The sequence below is a fragment of the Falco peregrinus genome, chromosome 3, assembly GCF_023634155.1.
Source record: "Falco peregrinus isolate bFalPer1 chromosome 3, bFalPer1.pri, whole genome shotgun sequence".
NCBI classification, from domain to species: Eukaryota; Metazoa; Chordata; class Aves; order Falconiformes; family Falconidae; genus Falco; species Falco peregrinus.
This window is the reverse complement of record NC_073723.1, coordinates 82,161,594-82,179,342: the sequence shown is the minus strand read 5'-3', so window position 1 is coordinate 82,179,342 and position 17,749 is coordinate 82,161,594. Positions and strand designations below refer to the sequence as shown.

The window sequence follows — 17,749 nt, the reverse complement described above, 5'->3', positions numbered from 1 at the left end:
TAAAAGAAAAGTTTCTTCCACAGAATTAAAATGTTGTTCTAAGGTCCTTATTTTGGATTGTCTACTACCATAGCTTTCAAGTATGCTGTTCAAGGAACAGAAAAACAGAAGATGCCTTAGGAGGCTGTGCTTTTATTTTACCTATTGGAGATTTAAACAACTTGAGCAGGTGACATTTTTCTTAGTTTGTTAAGCAATCTCTCTTGTATGCTGTTAAGGGCTAGAAATGCATCTGTGTGCAGGGCATTTCTCTCTTTTATATTCCCATACAAAGTCCTTTGGTGTGAGACAGGATATTAAGAGATTTTACTCTAAATGCCCAATACATGATTTTGTAAGAAATGCATCTTATCAATGTCTTGTGCCCATTGTGTTTACCCTCCTGATGGACAGAAGGGTTTAGTTGCTCTGTCTCACAAGAATTCCCTATTATGACAAACTACAGTGTGGTTCTGGTAGGAAAAACTATGTTAAAAATTGTGTTGAAGGATTCTGGATTTAATGTCTTCAGTTACTGTGTGAACAATGTTTATGCTTACAGAGTGTTTTATGTTTTTTTTCTTTGGTTTTGCTTTAGATTTCTTGCTAATTGATGGAAAAGGGTAATCCTTTAATCATTTTAAGTTTGTCTGTTTCCAGCTTGAACCAGTTCTGCCAGATTAAGTATATCTTCTCTGGAAGAACTATTGCTTGTCCTATGTCTCTCACATAAAAACCGGGGACTTGACTCTCTAAGATAGACACAGGAAAGTGTGTGTCAAGCTAAGTAAATTTTGCAGTCTCTCTTTGCAGGCTCCTTATAATTTCAGACTTGTGGGATTGTAGCTCTATTTCCATTGCAAATGTTACTTCTGTAGCTAAATGCCATGGGTTCCTCTTGCAAATGTTTTCATTTCTTGTTTGGGATCTCACTGGTGCTTTATGAGGAACAGGTACTCTTTCAGAACTAAAAATGGTGCAAGCTGAATTCACAGCTTAGTTTTGCTTATTTTTCTCAGGCTAATTGATGTAGCTCTAGCAGGGTCTGCTGTATCAAAGTAACGCTGGAGATGCCACGGTGACAGTTGTGCTGTGCTTGCCTGTCTAGCTTTAGGAGCCAAGGATGTATTTTATATTCCCTTGCTTTGCAAAACTTTGAGCTTAGCTAGGAGCTATTTAATTGTGGAGAATCTGTTCTTTTTATTTAGGCAGAGGGGACTTGTGAGAACTTTGTGAATTAACAAACAGTTGCAGGCTAGCTGCTTTAGTGATGCAGTGTGTTAAAACCTGTGGATTGATGCTCAAGCTTGTAACTCTAAAAGATCATCTGACCTAAGATGGTAGTGTCACACTCTCCAGGTTTCTGTGTATGTTTAGGATGCCAGACATAAATCAGGTTTTTGTTATAATGAAGATTAGCCCTCTGTTGTGTTGGTTTGATTGATGTTGAGTAGATTTTTTTATTTTAAATACTACATCATTACCACTGGCTGGTGCAGAGGCTGAGTAAGCTACTAGTCAGGCAGCTCAGGTTCTGTTTCCGAGGCAATTTTTCAGACCCACATGGTGGTCTTTGTATTAACACTTGTTTTCCACCCAAAATGCAGACCTGCATTTTATATGCTTTGTAGCTGTTAGTTGGTTGACACACTGAATTTGATACCAGCAATGATACTCACTGGTGCCTGTTTTGCCAAGTTAGGTACAACTAACTTAGTACTTCTCAAGTAGAGGAAAGTGTTACGGTGCTGAGACCTGACAAGATCCACCTGTCCCGATGGGGAAAACACATCTTTGGATGTAAGTTGGTGGGAATGATTGAGAGGGCTTTACACTAGAATCAATGGTGGAAGGGGATACCAACAGGATTGCTGAAGGTAAGCCAACGCTTGAGGGTAGCAATGCTAGTGGGAACGTTTATGCTGCCCCTGGGAGCATTTGAAATGCTCATACACCAATGCATGCAGTATGAGAAACTAACAGGATGAACTGGAACTGTTGGTCAGTTCCCAGAGCTACGGTATCATTGGTATTAGTGAGATTTGGTGAAATGGTTCCTATGGAGTGCTGGGATGGAGTGCTACAGGCTGTTCAGGAGGGATAGGCTGGGCAAGTGTGGTGGGGGAGTTGCATTGTATGCAAGGGAGAGGTTTGATTGTACAGCCCTTACAGTTAGTGATGATGTGGTTGAGAGCCTTTGGATGAGGATTAGGGTGTGGAAAACAAAGATGTTGTAGTGGGTGTCTACAACTGATTGCCCAGCCAAGATGTAAGCACTGAGGAGTTACTCTATAGGCAATTAGGAGAAATTTCTGGATCAGTAGCACTTGTCCTTATGGGAGATTTCAACTTGATAAACATCAACTGGGAATATCATACTGCTATGATGAGCAGGTCTTGGAAGTTCTTGAAGTTTGTGGAAGATAGCTTCTTGTCACAAATACTTGGTGAGCACACTAGGAAAGATGCTCTTATAGAGATGCTGTTTGTGAATAGAGAAGGACTTGTGGGAGATGTGATCATAAGTGGCTGTCTTGGCCACTGTGATTGTGAAATGGTTGAGTATAAAATTTTTAGTGTAATGAGAAAAAATAACAATGAGTTGCTACCCTGGACTTCAAAAGAGCAAACTTTAAGCCATTCAGGGACCTATCTAGCAGAGTACCCTGGGAATCTGCTTTTGAGGGCTTAGGAGTCCACAAGTGCTGACTAGTTTTTAAGAACCACCTTTCAGAAGCATGGGAGCAGGCAATTCCACTGTGTTTTAAGTGGGGCAGAAGACCAGCTTGGCTGAACAGGGAACTGCTTATGGAGTTCGAGAGGAAAAATAAATCATATGATCTCTTGAACTGAGGTCAAGCTTCGCAGTAAGATTACACAGCTGTGGTTTGTATGTGCAAGGAGAAGACACGAAAGGGCAAAGCTCAATTAGAGTTGAAACTGGTCAGTGTTGTGTCACACAATAAGAAGGTCTTTTTTAAGTGTGTTAATAGCAAGACGCGGTCTAAAGAAAACATTGGACTGATACTTGTTGAAGATGCACATCTGGCTAATGAGGAAGAAGAAAAATTGGAGGCATTCAGTGCTTTTTTTTGTCTCAGTCTTTAATAATACTGATAGACCTTGGGCTGCCCAGTCCCCTGAGTCAGAGGATTGTGAGTGTGGGAACAGTGACTTTCCATTTGTGGACGCTGAAATTGTAAGGGACCAGCTGTCTCAGCTGAATGTTCACAAGTCCGTGAGTCTGATGAGATTAATCCCACAGTACTGAGGGAGCTAGTGGATGATATGGCAGGACCCCTCTCAATCATCTACCAAAGGTCTTGGGAGTCGGGGTGGGGGGTCCCTGATGACTGCAAGCTAGTCAATGGTATTCCAATCTACAAAAAGTGTGTGAGGGAACAACCAGGGAATGACAGACCTGTTAGTCTAACCTCAGTTCCTGGGAACTATTCAAAGGCATTTAAAGATTAATCAGGCACAGTCAACATGGGTTCACAAAGGGAAAGTCCTGTTTTACAGATTTGATAGCCTCCTATGACAAGGTCACCCACCTAGGGGATGAGGGGAAGGCCGTGGATGTAGTTTTTATGGAATTTAGTAGGGCTTTTGATACTGTCCCTCACAGCATCCTTCTGGAAAAGCTGTCCAGCTGTGGGATGAGCAGGTTCACGGTACGGTGGGTGAAGAGCTGTCTGAAGGGCAGAGCTCAAAGGGTTGTAGTGAATGGGAATGCATCTGACTGGTAACTGGTCACCAGTGGTGTTCCTCAGGGTTTGATTCTAGGGACAGTCCTGTTCAATAGGAGGAGGCTGAGGGGTGACCTGATGGCTTCTCTGCAGCTCCCTGAGGAGGGGAAGGGGAGAGGGAGGCAATGGCTCTTCTCCCTGGGATCCAGCGGTAGGACACGTGGGAATGGTTCAAAGCTGTGCCAGGGGAGGTTCAGACTGGACATTAGGAAGCACTTCTTTGCCGGGAGGGTGTTCAAACACTGGAACGGGCTTCCTGGCGAGGTGGTCAGTGCCCCAAGCCTGTCAGTGTTTAAAAGGCATTTGGACAGTGCCCTTAACAACGTGCTTTAACTGGGTCACCCTGAGCTGGTCAGGCAGTCGGACCAGGTGATCCCTGTAGGTCCCTTCCAACTGAAACAGTCTGTTCTGTGGTATGAGCAGAAGCCACCAGTGCTCTTTCCTCACCCCCTTCTTCTGCCGTACAAAAGTGCTCGTGAAAGACGTGCACTTAAAGACAGTCTGTACGAATATACATTTACAGATGTAGGTACCAATGCCGGCGCAACGCAGCCCGACTCCGCAGTCCCGCGGGTGCCAGCACGTACGTACAGGACGGCGCTGGGAGCTGGCAGCGCTGCGGGGGAGCGGCGGGGGCCGGCGCTGCCCGCACACGAGGCGCGCTGCTCTCGCCTCCCCACCGCCGGCGTCCGTGGGGCCGGTGCCACCGCCCCGAGCGGCCGCGCCGCCGGCGCGCAGGGAGTTAATGGCGCCCGGTGCTGCGGGCCCCGCCCGTGGCGGGGCGGTGCCCGCCCGTAGCCGGCAGGCGGCTGGGCCCCCGCAGCGCCCGGGTGCAGGAGCGGCGCGCCTCGGTTCGCAGCGGGCGGTTCCCGCCGCCGCAGGTGAGAGCCGGGCCCCGGCGGCTGCCGCTCGGGGGGTGCGGGGCGGGGTGGGGGGTGGGGCCCCCTGCAGCCCGCGGGCCTCCCTCGGCCGCCGCGGGGGGACGGCGGCGGGGACAGCGGGGGGACGGCGGCGGGGAGGTGCGGCGCCGCTGCTGCGGGAAGGGCCGCTGCGGCAGGGGTCTCGTCGGAGCGGGGGTGCGGGCGTGCCGTGCCGTCGCTGCCGCGGGCAGGTGGGTGGGAGCTGCCTGCAGGTACCTCCGGCGGCGGAGCAAGAGGAAGGGATGTGCACGGTGAACGAGCTGTCGTTGTCTGTACCACCTCAAGAGGGAAGCCGCGGTGTAAATACCGATTTTGCGCTGATGCCGAACTAGAGCGTTTCCTTAAAGATACTATTAATTGGGTTTTCCGTTAAAAAGAGGAGAGGGAGGGGGAAATGAGAAATAATAATTGTCGCGGATTCTGCCCGGTTTTAAACATCGGCCCGGGGATTTGCACACTTGTTACGGCGGGCTGTGCCTGCTCTCGAGCTGAGCCCTTCTGGGAGCACATTTTTCTTGGACATCAGTTTTAAGTTTGGCTGAGGAACAGTGCTGAAGCCCTTGACATGGCCATAAAAACTTCCTTCTCTTTAGGCAGTGTGAAATTTTTTGTGGCTTTATATTAACTGGCTGCCTGTTAGCTACCACCCGATTGCCAGAAGGGTCTGCTGTGGGAAAATGCTTCCGCGCGCTCCTGTTCCTGCCAAGGCAGCAGCTTGGGGGCTGTGGAGAGGGTATTCTGGACTTTCGACTCGACCAGGGAACTTTGTTCTCTGTTTTTTTGAAGTACATCATTACCTAGAGGAACACAGAACCAAGAACACTGTTAAAAATCACGTAGTTGCTTAAGACTCTGAACAGCAGCTGAATGAGTATCCTCAGTTTATTTGCAGCGATTTGTCATCTAGGTACATCAAAATCACTTTGTTGTTTGTTCTTCTTATCTTCTAATGCCTTGTTAATAGGACTCAGAGCACTGTAGTTTTCTTGCAACAAGTTACACATTTTTCTCATAATATACATGGTATAATAGCGTAGTAGTAACTTACTCTAGTCATACCACCATAAAGATGCGTAATTGATTCTAAAAGCAACTTTCATACTTTGACTCCTTGAGCACAGATTCTAGTATACATTTAGACATGTTATGTGTGAAGTTTAGGTGTATTCAATAAAAGTTAGTATTTTAAATGAAGAAAACTAATTGTCCTTATACATTTTAGTACACTTCCATTATTCAGTGGCTTTTAATAGGTGGACTTCAGGTTTATTTTGTTTCATTCTTCAGTTCTTTAAAAATTCACGTATTACGTAGTTCTGTGGCAAGATTGATTTTTTTTTTTTTTAAATTTATTTATTTATTTCCTTGTAGTGTAATCCTGGGGCTTTTAAGCATTCTAGTCCTGTCTCTATTACAATCTCTGTGCTGTCAGGACCTTTGCAAGGGAGGGTAAAGAAAAACTTTGTGATTCAGTACTTCCTGTAAAGACATTCCCAGGAATTAGCAACTTTGGCATGTAGCCTTAGTCACTTCTGAAAATAATAACAAATGAGTCAGTCTGTGATTAGAATTCTGTCATCCTATCAGCACCAAAGCCTCAGGGATACATTTGCCTATTTAAATGTAAAGGAGAATGCAGAAAGGTTTTTGGTATAGGTTATGGTAATGGATTAGGAAAAAAGATACTCAAGATGGATGATAAACTAGAGTGCTGCTGCTTTTTGGAGTCATATTTTGCTTTGGTCTTCCTCATCCTTAGGCTGGGACAGATAGAAAGTCTCTTCAGGTCAGTAAGCGGAGTTTAATGAAGAGGATATTATGAGTAAGATGCTTCCTGGAGTCAGGTTTCGGGCATCATGACAGTCAGAGATGAGCTTTGGAAACCTTCTGGAGCCAGTGGTGAAAGGGCTAGAGCTATTTCAGCAGTCACTGACACTATGGGAGGTATATAGAAGAAAGAGGATTAGTTAGTCAGCTATGAGAATTAACTCCCTCTGGCCTGTGAGCCAATTGTTGTTTATACCACACAACAGAAGTAGTGGGAGATAAGAGTTATGTTAGCCAGGGATTAGTTTAGGCTTAAGTGGTTTGAAAGTGGTGATGCTCAGCCATAAAAAATCTGAGATGCTAATTTGCTATAGTTATAAAAGCTGTAGTGTGGCTGGATTACTTTAGGAGTTTAATATTCATGATAGTATCATTTGTATAGAAGCTTTCTCCCACCGTTAATTATGCTAGCTTTACAGATGGGAGTATTCTGATGCACTTACATCTGATTTTTTTAACATAATTCTAGGTATAAGCACACATGGCTCCAGGTGTCTCAAATGAGAAGAAAACTGATGATGAACAGTCTTCAAAGTAAGATTCAGAAATTAATTGCCTTGTCCAAGTTTATGTTTACCTTCCTTCCCAAACTCATTACACGCTCATTTAGTTTAAGATAAAGTTTAGGGTACAAATACTAATTATAACATCAGTTATCTAGTAGATGCTGTTTTGACAAATGGAGTCTTTATCTGCTTTAACTACACCTACACAGAGGGCTCTGCTGGCTAGCTGTTTTTCATTTTTTTCCAAGCATATGTGATGTCTTTATTTTTTAACCCAGTGAGCTGTTGAATTGTTGACTTTGGTTGCTGCATATGGCCAGACCTACCTGCTTCAAGAGTTTAAACAAATATTTCAATTTGTTTCTCTAATCCTTACTTTAAGCTTATTTTAGTAAAACCATACATGCATATTTAGTTCTCAGATACTCATGTTTTATTTAAACCCCCAGAAGTTGTAGGTGCTTTACAACAGTATGAGGGGGATAAATTGTCTGCTCCTTAGAGTTACAGGACAAAGATTTTTATCAGGCAAACTTTGCCTCTACTGTAAATCCATGGCATTGATCCTATGTACACATAGTAATACACGTACTGTTATTGCCCATTTTACCCCAAGGTCCAAGTCTGCAATTAGATCTGGATGGGCAGATAACCAGTATAAGTTAGTAAGAGCCCTTAGCTGCAGTGAGGCGGTGGGCTAAGAGTGTTGCTGGTGGGGTATGAGATGAAGAAGGTGAAATACAGATGCTGCTGAGCAAGGAAGTTATTTAGGCCAGGCATGAGGACAGCGGTGTTGGAGCATACCACGTGAATTTCCCTGTACTTTTAATAGAGGCTTCGCCCTTTCCCATTTTGTTTCCTGGAGAGAAGCTTTGATTGCTGGTATTCTCATAAAGAAGGAAATATGTTTTGCTTGCCTGAGAAAAAATTGTAAAGTGATACCAAATCATGGGCTATTTGTATGTAAAAGCCATTCCAGTAAACATCAGCACAGCCAACTATGTGATCTGCATTAAAGAATGACCCATGAAATAAGGGTCAAGAGTCCCACAAAACTGAACAGGAATAATTCAGAGGAGACAGCCTGGGAATTCTGTTCACATGAACTGGCAAACTCCTGGGCTGTCTGCACTACTTCTTCATTTCTCACAGAGTCAAAGGTGTTGTTTGGAGGAAAGAGCAAAGGCAACTAAAGCCTTTGCTTCCACCTTAGGTGTGATTAGTATGAAGAGAGGCAAATGGGGCGTGTGGGAGATGGAAAGAAAGTACTATTGAAGGGGCAAATAAACCACCTGCCTTGTTGGGCTGCTTTTTCGCTTGCTGAAGGTGGTAGTCTGTGGTGGGCAGGGACAAATAGGATGGATTGGGATGATACCTCTTTCTTCGGTTGTGCAGCTGCTGCTGGATAGTTAGTGACATTGGAGAGAGAATTTCAAGAACAAAAAATGATTGTACTGGAATATTGAGGTGGTAACAATTTTCTTTTGCTTTCTGAGGAACAGTTCAGTGACCTTAGTGTGGGCATCCAGGCCACTTTAGGCTTCTTAAGGTAACCAATACATCCTGCACAGGACTGACAGATAAGACATAGGATCTACAGAAAAGCATTGCCTTTCTGGACAGGCATTAGGAGACAGATAAGATAACCTAAAACATCTAAAATAGCACTAAACACCTCTGTTTAGGCTTCAGTTGTTCCTGTGAAGTCGTAATTTTTTGCATAAACTCCAGGCAAGCTCTTTTGTTTCTCCTCTGACAAAGCAGTTTGAATTTGCTGAGGCATGCTGTGGCTGCAGTGAGCCTTCATTAAGCTATTAAGTCATCTTCTTGTGTCTGGAAGGTATTTATTGCTTGATTTAGTCTCTCAAAAACTACTTTGAAGTATTGGCTGGTATTTTGCTTAAGCTTGCGATTACTGGCTAGTTTTTACTACCTGTTTCAATTTAACTTAAAACATCAAGGACACAAGGCAGACATTTTATGAATCATTCAGCTTGCTTGCTTAGTCCACTATCAGATTTTCCATGAAGGTGATCCCATGTGCTACGTATCCTTGCCTTGTTGTTTCCTGGTTCTTCAGAAAAGCCTTTTTTTGCCCTTTTTTTTTTTTTTTTTTAAACTATATCACTTTCTTGCAGGAAACAAGAGGAAGTGAACTATTACCTTTTCTTCTTTTCCTTTTTCTTGCATTTTTTTTTCTTTTTCTCTTTGCTTCAAATTCCCATTTGCCTCTTTCCTATCCTATTTCAGATCATCTGTACTTGTTACTAGTCCCATACTGTAGAGTTTTTTCCTTCTGACTGGGTGACACAGAGTTACAGTGATCCAAATAGCCAGAATTCCCCTTTGTGCCTGTCTTTAAAGCCCAAATCTTCCTACTCCTCTTAGGTGGCCAGGGGGGTCAGTCAAACTAGAGGTCAGGTTTGCTTTTCAGCTTAGTTACAGATTGTCTGTGTAGTAATGTGGCCTACTGAATATTCCCTGGTCCTACTCCTATTGTTCTGCTCACCATAAAGGCCCAGCCTGGTTCACAGCTTTAATACTCTTTAAGGTAAAGGTTGTGCTGTTGCAAATGCATCCTACCATCTGGGCTTTTCTTCAGCTATTTCATCCTGTGCCATGAATGGAAGTTAAATATCATATGTGATTTTATTATAAGACATAAGATGGTCAAGAAATTGAGAATTTCCTTAACATAATGCATGAAGAACCAAAATAAGGTAGTGCAGTCATGCTTAGGTGTGGCATTTTCCAGCTTCTCCTGCTTGACTTTGCAAAATTAGCATGTTCAATGTAAGGGTTTGTATGTACTCTGTGTTTCACAATGCTGCTGTCCTGGTAGAGAGAATTTTATCCATCTCTGCAACCCTCATCTGGAGAAAATGAAAGAAGACTTCCTGTACCATTTTGCTCTTGGGACTGGTACCCATGATTTTCCGACACTGTTTGGAGATGTAAAGGTAAGATGATTCATTTCATTCAGCAAGACTAAGCTTTTCTGCAGAAGGTGGAAGTGTAGCTGTCTTCAAAATAAGACTAAATGTATCAGCATGCCACCAACTGAGGAATAAATGGAAAGGTGGTAAGATTTTGTGGGTTCTTGTCACTTTCAATATCAAGCAAATGGGGATAATTGTTTCTGACTGTTTCTTTCCATCCAGTAAAAAAGAAAACACTGAACTTTCTGTTCAGGTAGAACTCCTTTTTGGGTGGCCTTTAAGTCAGTATCTGTCTTTTACTAGTTAAAACAAGATGAAGGTGTTTGAGTGCTATATAGAAGGGTTGGTGTGGTTTTTTTTCCCCCATGATTTTTCTTCATGGCCTTTTAGAATGATTACGAGAAGAACTACATCTGGGAATAGCTTTGTGTTAACTGAAGGTGTTTGCATCCTCATGTTGATCTTTGCATGTTCTTTGATATGCTGCATCGTGCAATTGATTTTGTTTTGTTGAATACTGTCCACCCCAGTTTGTATGTGTTGGAGGAAGTCCTTCACGGATGAAAGCTTTTATCGCCTACATAGCTGAAGAGCTGGGGCTTGGGAGCCCTGATTGTGACTATCCTAACATCTGTGCAGGAACTGACCGTTACGCAATGTATAAAGTGGGACCCGTTTTGTCAGTCAGTGTAAGTGCCTCACTGAATCAGGTATGCGACACAGTTCAATTTTGCTGTTCAAAGTAGAAAATATGAATGCACATTTCTTTTAAACACTTAATAAACAGAGTCAGGTTATTAAGTTTGTGTCAGCCACGCTCAAAATAGTGCAGTCAGCTAAATAAGAATTCCTTTTTAGCCCTTTCTTGTAAGAGGTCAAATCTCCGAGGCCTTCATTCCTTTGTTACCTCCTTTTTCTTTAGCGTACCACTGAGATATTGCAGGAATTGCCTTATAATTTAACAGACTTACTGTTGAGTCCTCCCTGTTATGTTTCCTGAATAATGGGGGGAAAAAAGGTCATGCGATGCATGTGGGGTATTGGAAGATATTGCTCTATTGCATCCAGAGCTAAGTAAGTATCTGCAGTGGCATTATCAGATATGCTAACATAGCTTAAGAGTAGCATTCCATGGGACTTGTGTTGCTAACTCATGTGTGCATTTTATAACTTCATACCTTTAATTTGTAGATATGATTACATATTTCAGTTGCAGTTACATAACTGTAGTATCATTCTGTACCCTTTCTTTTGGGTTGTAGTTATTGCATTGTCATGCAAGTTAAGGTGGATTTATGTTTGCTGAACTTCGTGGTGATAAACCACAAAGTCTGTGTTTTGAAAAATAGCTTAACTACTTACTAGCACTTCAGGTTGGTAAAAAAAAAAATCAGAGTGGGGTTTTTCTTGTTTTTAAGAAAAGTTCTATGATGAAGTGCATTTGTCAACTATTAGGAAAGGACACCACTTAAACTTTTAGGAATATAAATATTTTGCAATTCATGATTTTTAGAAATATTGTACTTCATCCATAGGGTACCAAAGCCAGTGGGAGTCTTTCTGTTTATCTGCAGTAGCCTTTCAGTAGGCCCATAGGTTAGGTAGGGGTTTTGTGGGAATGAGTTGGAAGGAGATACTGTCCAGCTCCTTCTTCCATATATGTTTTGCATTGTCTATGTGAATGTCGAATATGAATTTCTGCTTTCATTTCAGCACGGTATGGGCATTCCTTCTATTTCAATCATGTTGCACGAGCTGATCAAACTGTTGTATCATGCCAAGTGTTCCAACATAACCATTATTCGCATTGGCACATCTGGTGGAATAGGTATTTCCCCTCTTGATTTCTTTTTATCTTCAAACCAAAACATCTTTGTAGGAGAGTAAAGCATCTCTCTTCAAGTAAGTGATTGATGGTGAGAACAGTTTTGCACAGGAGATGAATAATTTTACTTCCATAATTTTAAAATAGAAGGCAGTATCTGTCCTTGGATAGAGAAAACACACTTAAGAGATCTGACAAAGTGAGGACAAGGACATTCCTGTCCTGTACGAGGTATGAAAGAATATATAGTGAAAAAGGAAAAATTTCATTCTTTCAGATATTATTTATAATAATAAACTGAAGCAGCTAGTCATGCACAAAAAAATCCCCTTGGTGAATTCAGGGGCAAAAGTGCCACCTTTAAAAGAAGCAGAGTTCGGTCAAGATGTGTATTTTATGTGTATGGAAACAGAGCATTAACTACATTGTGAAGCTATATCTGTTTATTTTTACTGCAGGTCTGGAGCCAGGCTCAGTGGTTATAACTAGGCAGTCTGTAGATGCCACCTTCAAACCTCAGTTTGAACAGGTTGTTCTGGGAAAGACTGTAATTCGCAGTACAAACCTAGATGAACAGCTAGCTAAGGAACTGATGCAGTGCAGTAAAGAAATCAATCAGTTCAATACAGTCATTGGAAACACGATGTGCACTTTGGATTTCTATGAAGGTAAGGCTGGTGACTAATGTAAGTGTATTGGTAAGCAGAGATAGGTAAGTAAGTAATAAATAATATTTTAACATTAATGTTCCAGTTCACTGAACAGAATGCATTTCCTACTTTGAGTAGTCTTGTCAACTGTAATTAATCTATTTTTCATATATGTTAAATCAAGCATTGTGTTTAGTAGTTTACTGTATTAAACTTTTAATTTTGTGGAAGTTTTGTCTTCCCCCAGCTCTAGTAGATCCTCTGAACTACATCTAGTACATCTACTGTACACTTTTCATGCACTCACCAGTTAGGTACATTTGTCACAAAATTTCTGTGATTTTTTGAGGCATCCTAGAGGATTAAAGGAGTGTGAATTATCTGTGGCTGTTTCGGGGTTGGTTTTTTTTTTCACTGGTTAAGTATCTAAAGTAAATCTTTTCTAAAAGAAGTGTTGAGACTTGTTTCCAGTGCTCATTTTGAGCCAAGTGGTGGTGATCAGATGACTGAAGACAATATTCTGCTGAGTTGTGTAAATGCGGCTACATAGGAGGGGCAAAGCACCAATGCTTACTTTGGGTAAACACATAGACATTCAGGTGATTTTTGATCTCCCATGTCTATTCACAAACATCTTTCAAATCTTGCAAGAACAGGATGTAAATGGCACCTGATGGCACCCGTCTTTCTCTAGGTGTTCCTGAATAGGTGACAAAGGGTGCAATGCAGAGGGGAACACATGGTCTTTCATAATAGTGCTCAAACTTGGTCAGAAACTGTCAGTTTGTGTATCTCCTCAGACACCAATCACAGGTGCAAGCTACACTAAAAAACATCAGGAATGTTTTCAGCTTATACAGCAAAACCAGAACAGGCTCAAGGACATTAATTTAGGAGTATATCTGCTGAGAAGAAAAAGATAGAGTAAAACACTGTGTAATTTAACTTTACCGTACCTAACCTTCTGCCGTTTTATCTGTAGGTGTTATTCTTGAATAATTGGAATAAACTAATTTTTTCAAAAAAATACAATAGTATTAAGCTAACTGGCTAAGAGACTCTTCACCTCTTACCTTAGAGAGTCTGTAAGTAACAAAACATTCATCCTTTTAAGGTAGCATCAGGATAGCATTTTCAAACCTGGCAGTTTTTCTAGACAATGATTAAACAGAAAAAATGCAGCATTTCCATACAGCTTAAAGTTTGCTGCTGATTTTGATACATGCCACACATGTGGAAATCTACTATTTACATTTTCCCATTCATGAATTTGAGAATTTAAGCTGGAGAAGACCAATTACTGGATTCATATTACAAAAAATACAAATAATATGTAGAAGCTCTAGCAATAGACACTTTGTCCTATTTGTGTTGTTCATGACAATAAAGAGTAGTAGTAAAAAGCTGGATACTTATAGGGGAAACTGCAATAACTGGGTGTTTTAGAAACTGAATTTGTTCTGTGGCTTCATCACTCTGAAAATTTCTACAAAATGACTTTGTAGGACAGGGCAGGTTGGATGGTGCAATCTGCTTGTATAATGAAGAAGAGAAGCTGCAGTATTTAAAGGAAGCTTATGATTCTGGTGTCAGAAACATAGAGATGGAGTCTTCTGTATTTGCTGCAATGTGTAATCTCAGCGGTGTCAAAGGTAAACTAACTTAAAGTCACTTTATTCAAGCTATAGGAAGTTTTCTGCATTGCAGGGGGCCTGTGGTAAAAACTGACTGAGGTGCTAACATGCGTTCTGCCTATTAAGAAAACAGTTTTGGTTATAGTTTTGTTGCTATGAATGTTTGATTTGTGTCATATATATTCACAGTTTATGCAAACTTCCTCACATCGTTCTTACACAGTTTAGTTCTGTCATTTGCTGTTCCAGCCCATGCAAGCACATAAATAATTAAAATACCTAATTAACCTATAGCATTAATTTGCTTTCTTCAGTTAGTTTTAGAAGTTTACAGGAAGCAACTGGTTAATTTAAGCAATCAGATGATACTCATATATATATAAAACTATAATAACTTTCTGTACTTTCATATTAAATTGAAAATATTATGTGTCGACTTAGGGCTTTAGTTCTTGAACAGTTATAGATTTTTAGTGGCCTCATGAATAATTCCTAATCATATAGACGTTTTTAATATTTTTACATAAGCTAACTAATTTTCAGTAAAGATCAGAAAGAAAAAAAAAAGTTTACAAATAATATGATATGGTGTCTTTCTACTTACCTTGTTAACTATAGTCTCTCACTTCCCTTGGCAAGGAATTTACCAATTTAAAACACTGATGTTTCTCAAACTTCCTTAAATTTGAGGACGAAATGAAGGAAAATAAACAAGTCGTCCAACAGTTACATCAAACATCCTCAGTTCTTACTGACTTGAGGATGATTGATTAAATACCCAACCCATGCTGTCACTGAGCCATTAGGGTGCCTGGTCCTTTTGCTGCCTCTACTTTGTAGGTCTGTGATGTGTGTTACTGCTTGTGCTCTGCAGATTGTCCCTAGCAGCAACCTCAGATACAGAAGAGTGGTGGTTGAGCTCAGATTGAGTGAAAGCCTCCTTTACATTACCTTTGGGGCTTTGATTACCAAAAGGTGGTAGATAAGCCTGAGATGATCTGTGAGATCCTCATGTACTTGCAGTGCTCCCCATCCATGGAAGTTGAAGCGGCTCATCTGCTAGTTCCTGAAGGATGCTATGCACAGCACAGGGATTTGAGTTGGGGATAAGGTAGATAGCAGAGGGCTCTAGCTACATCTGCTAGAACAGCGTCTCTCATCACTTCCTAACAGTCAAGTCCTGGGTGCTTGTGAAATACATTTCCTAACCAGAAAAACATAAGAATCATGATACAACAATAAGTATCTGCAGCTGCCTGAGAGCTTTTGCTTTATTAATGTAGTGATCAGTTGTCTGAAACTATTTTTAACTTTTTTGTGTATCATCCACAGCATGCTAGTCCCCTAACATCTTACAGTATTGTGCACCATTTTTGGGGTTTGTTTTCTCTCATATTTCTAATATTCTAGCTGTTCATTCAAATGTTTATACTTTTGGACTGTAGAAGTGCCAAAATGTCATTCCTAACTAATGCTGTCTTTTAATTTCTAGCTGCTGTAGTGTGTGTCACTCTTCTGAATCGGCTTGAAGGGGATCAGATTAGTAGCTCACATGATGTACTTCTGGAGTATCAGCAGAGACCGCAGAAATTAGTGGGATATTTCATTAAGAAAAGTCTTGGGAAAGTGTGAAATATTCATCTTTGTTTTATAGAAGCAGAAGTCCTTTGCGCAGTTGAAGTCCTGGTCACGACTTGTGTGTATTAAAGGTCTTTTGCCTCAGAATACCTTATGGCATTCCATGTGTCTATGGAAATTAATCATTTATGTCACTGCTTTGGGAACTGACTGTGCTGAATGGACTTCAGTTAAGTATTGCTTAGTCACTTGTTGCTGGATATGACTCACTTTTCTGTGACTTGGAAAGTGGATGTGTTGTAAAGGAAAAGCCTGTTATAATATATGAAAAAGCTTTATTTATCCTTGCTGTAAAACTAGGAAGAAAATCAAACTTTTATTGCCAAGTACTTGCAAGCCACCAATTTAATTTTAACTTAAGAATGCTAATCCCTTTCTTGTTGTTATAAAAATTATATAAATTATAAATGTATTTGTTGCTTCACTTGTAAAGAAAACTTAAAGTGAATGCAGTTTATTTTTTTTGCAGACTTTGACAAATAAACAATACTATTTTCATATATTAAAATTTCATGACATTACAAAATGTGGGACTGAATTTTCTAAGCATTAAGGACTTGACACTGAGCTGTTGAATGTCTATACTTCATAGATATTGATCCAAAAAGGTCATTCATATCCCATTTTAACTATATGATTGAATCAATACCCAGGAAACATTTATGCATTAAGTAATTTTGCACTGAAGAGCATTAGTCCTTCGCTGAGACAAGGCTCCTGCTTACTGAAGAGGAAGCACACACATTCAGGAGATGCACAGCATGTTCACAGGACTGCATTATGGTAGTTCATTTTTTTTCCTTTTACTTTGTTTCTTTTTAAATTCTTTTTTGTCTCCATGTCTTCAGGACATAACACTCACTGTTGCAATGGTTCCCGGTTCTTCTGAAGACCTGGAGAATGCCTATTGACTGTACATGCCATCAAAACAATTTCTGCAATTTTTCCAGTACCGTTGGCCTAGTAATGAATCATACTCATTGCAGCTTTGCTGCTGTGGTTAGCATGTAAGTATGTGATCAGCTAAAGAAAAATGAGTAATTTTTTTTTCCCTCCTGCAGTGGAGGAGTCGTCCTAGGAGGAGTTACAGGTCAAGAGAGTCTGAATAAAATCTCAGAACAGCTGTCACTGGTCCAGCTAAGGATTGTAGTCTGCAACACTGTTAACGAGCGTAGCGAGCTAGGTCTAAGAGGAAGTGATGTAGTAGTAGACACAATCACCAAGATGTGGCAGAAACTGGAAGCAAAGTAATGAAAACATCAATAAAGAAAGGGATGACTCCTGTGAACAGGAAACTGCCAATGAGGATTAGTAGTAAATTTGAAGAATTTTCAGCTGGAGAACAGGTAAAAATGTTAGATTTTTAAAAATTTACTTATTTAGTCTTCCTTTATTTTAAAAAACATTTTCTCATTTATGCTCAGGATATACAATGAATGTAAGTTTTCAGAGAAAGCATTTTTTTTTTTTTTTTTTTTTTCTCTTAAGCTTAAGGGAAAGGAGTTGGATGGGAACGGCTCTACATGTGTTTGAACCCTTCCTCCCTTATTTAAAAAAGCAAAAGTCAGTGCTTAATTGTTCCTATTGCTTGCCTGGGCATTGCAGGAAGCCTGTGAGGTCCCTTGAGAAACATGCAACAAAGCACATCCTTGCTTTGCAGCCTCCTGTTCCCAGTAGCAAGGAGATAAAAAGATCACTTAAGAAGCAAAGTGCTGCACTCTGAGCTCAAGAAAAGCTTATACCAAACTGACCAGTATGGGTTTGGAGGAGACAGTGTGCTGTTGTAAAAGAAATACTTACTATGAATTAACTAAAGAGAAGAAAAATACCAAGAAAACAGAGAAACGCCTAATGTGGCTCTTTGAAGCTTTGAGGAAGCATATTACTGCAGTTGCCCTGGAGGTATGAATCTGGAATGATGTGATTTGTCTTTTTAAAGGAAGGACAGCAATAATTTGGAAACTGCTTAAAAAGAAAAAGTTCTTAAATCATTTAAGTGTGAGCTGTCAATTGAAACTACAAAGATTTTGTGTTTACAGTCATATAAAGTAGGCATGTCTCTTTTGATAACTAATACAAAAA

The 17,749-nt window shown here is 40.7% G+C and overlaps 1 protein-coding gene across 2 annotated transcripts; it reads left to right on the top strand.

The window, feature by feature from the left end:
• The first annotated feature begins 4,471 nt into the window (after positions 1 to 4,471).
• Positions 4,472 to 16,167, top strand: UPP1 (uridine phosphorylase 1). 2 transcript variants are annotated; one of them, XM_055800034.1, is made up of 8 exons: positions 4,472 to 4,609; positions 6,945 to 7,009; positions 9,824 to 9,941; positions 10,451 to 10,630; positions 11,634 to 11,748; positions 12,204 to 12,413; positions 13,901 to 14,047; positions 15,522 to 16,167. In XM_055800034.1, exons 2-8 carry the CDS (start codon positions 6,957 to 6,959, stop codon positions 15,659 to 15,661), a joined length of 963 nt encoding a protein of 320 aa, XP_055656009.1. In that variant the 5' UTR covers positions 4,472 to 4,609; positions 6,945 to 6,956; the 3' UTR covers positions 15,662 to 16,167. The 2 variants fall into 2 exon arrangements, with proteins under 2 accessions (XP_055656009.1, XP_055656010.1); XM_055800035.1 differs by having other exon boundaries at positions 4,473 to 4,609; positions 10,451 to 10,609.
• Positions 16,168 to 17,749: the final 1,582 nt, after the last annotated feature.

What these genes read in the sequence shown, in the direction of transcription:
- UPP1 (XM_055800034.1), top strand. Translation starts at nt 6,957, where the DNA reads ATGGCTCCAGGTGTCTCAAATGAGAAGAAAACTGATGATGAACAGTCT. An exon ending in CACTGTTTGGAGATGTAAAG is followed by an intron (nt 9,942 to 10,450) that starts GTAAGATGATTC and finishes TGTCCACCCCAG; the next exon opens with TTTGTATGTGTTGGAGGAAG. An exon ending in TAATCTCAGCGGTGTCAAAG is followed by an intron (nt 14,048 to 15,521) that starts GTAAACTAACTT and finishes TTTAATTTCTAG; the next exon opens with CTGCTGTAGTGTGTGTCACT.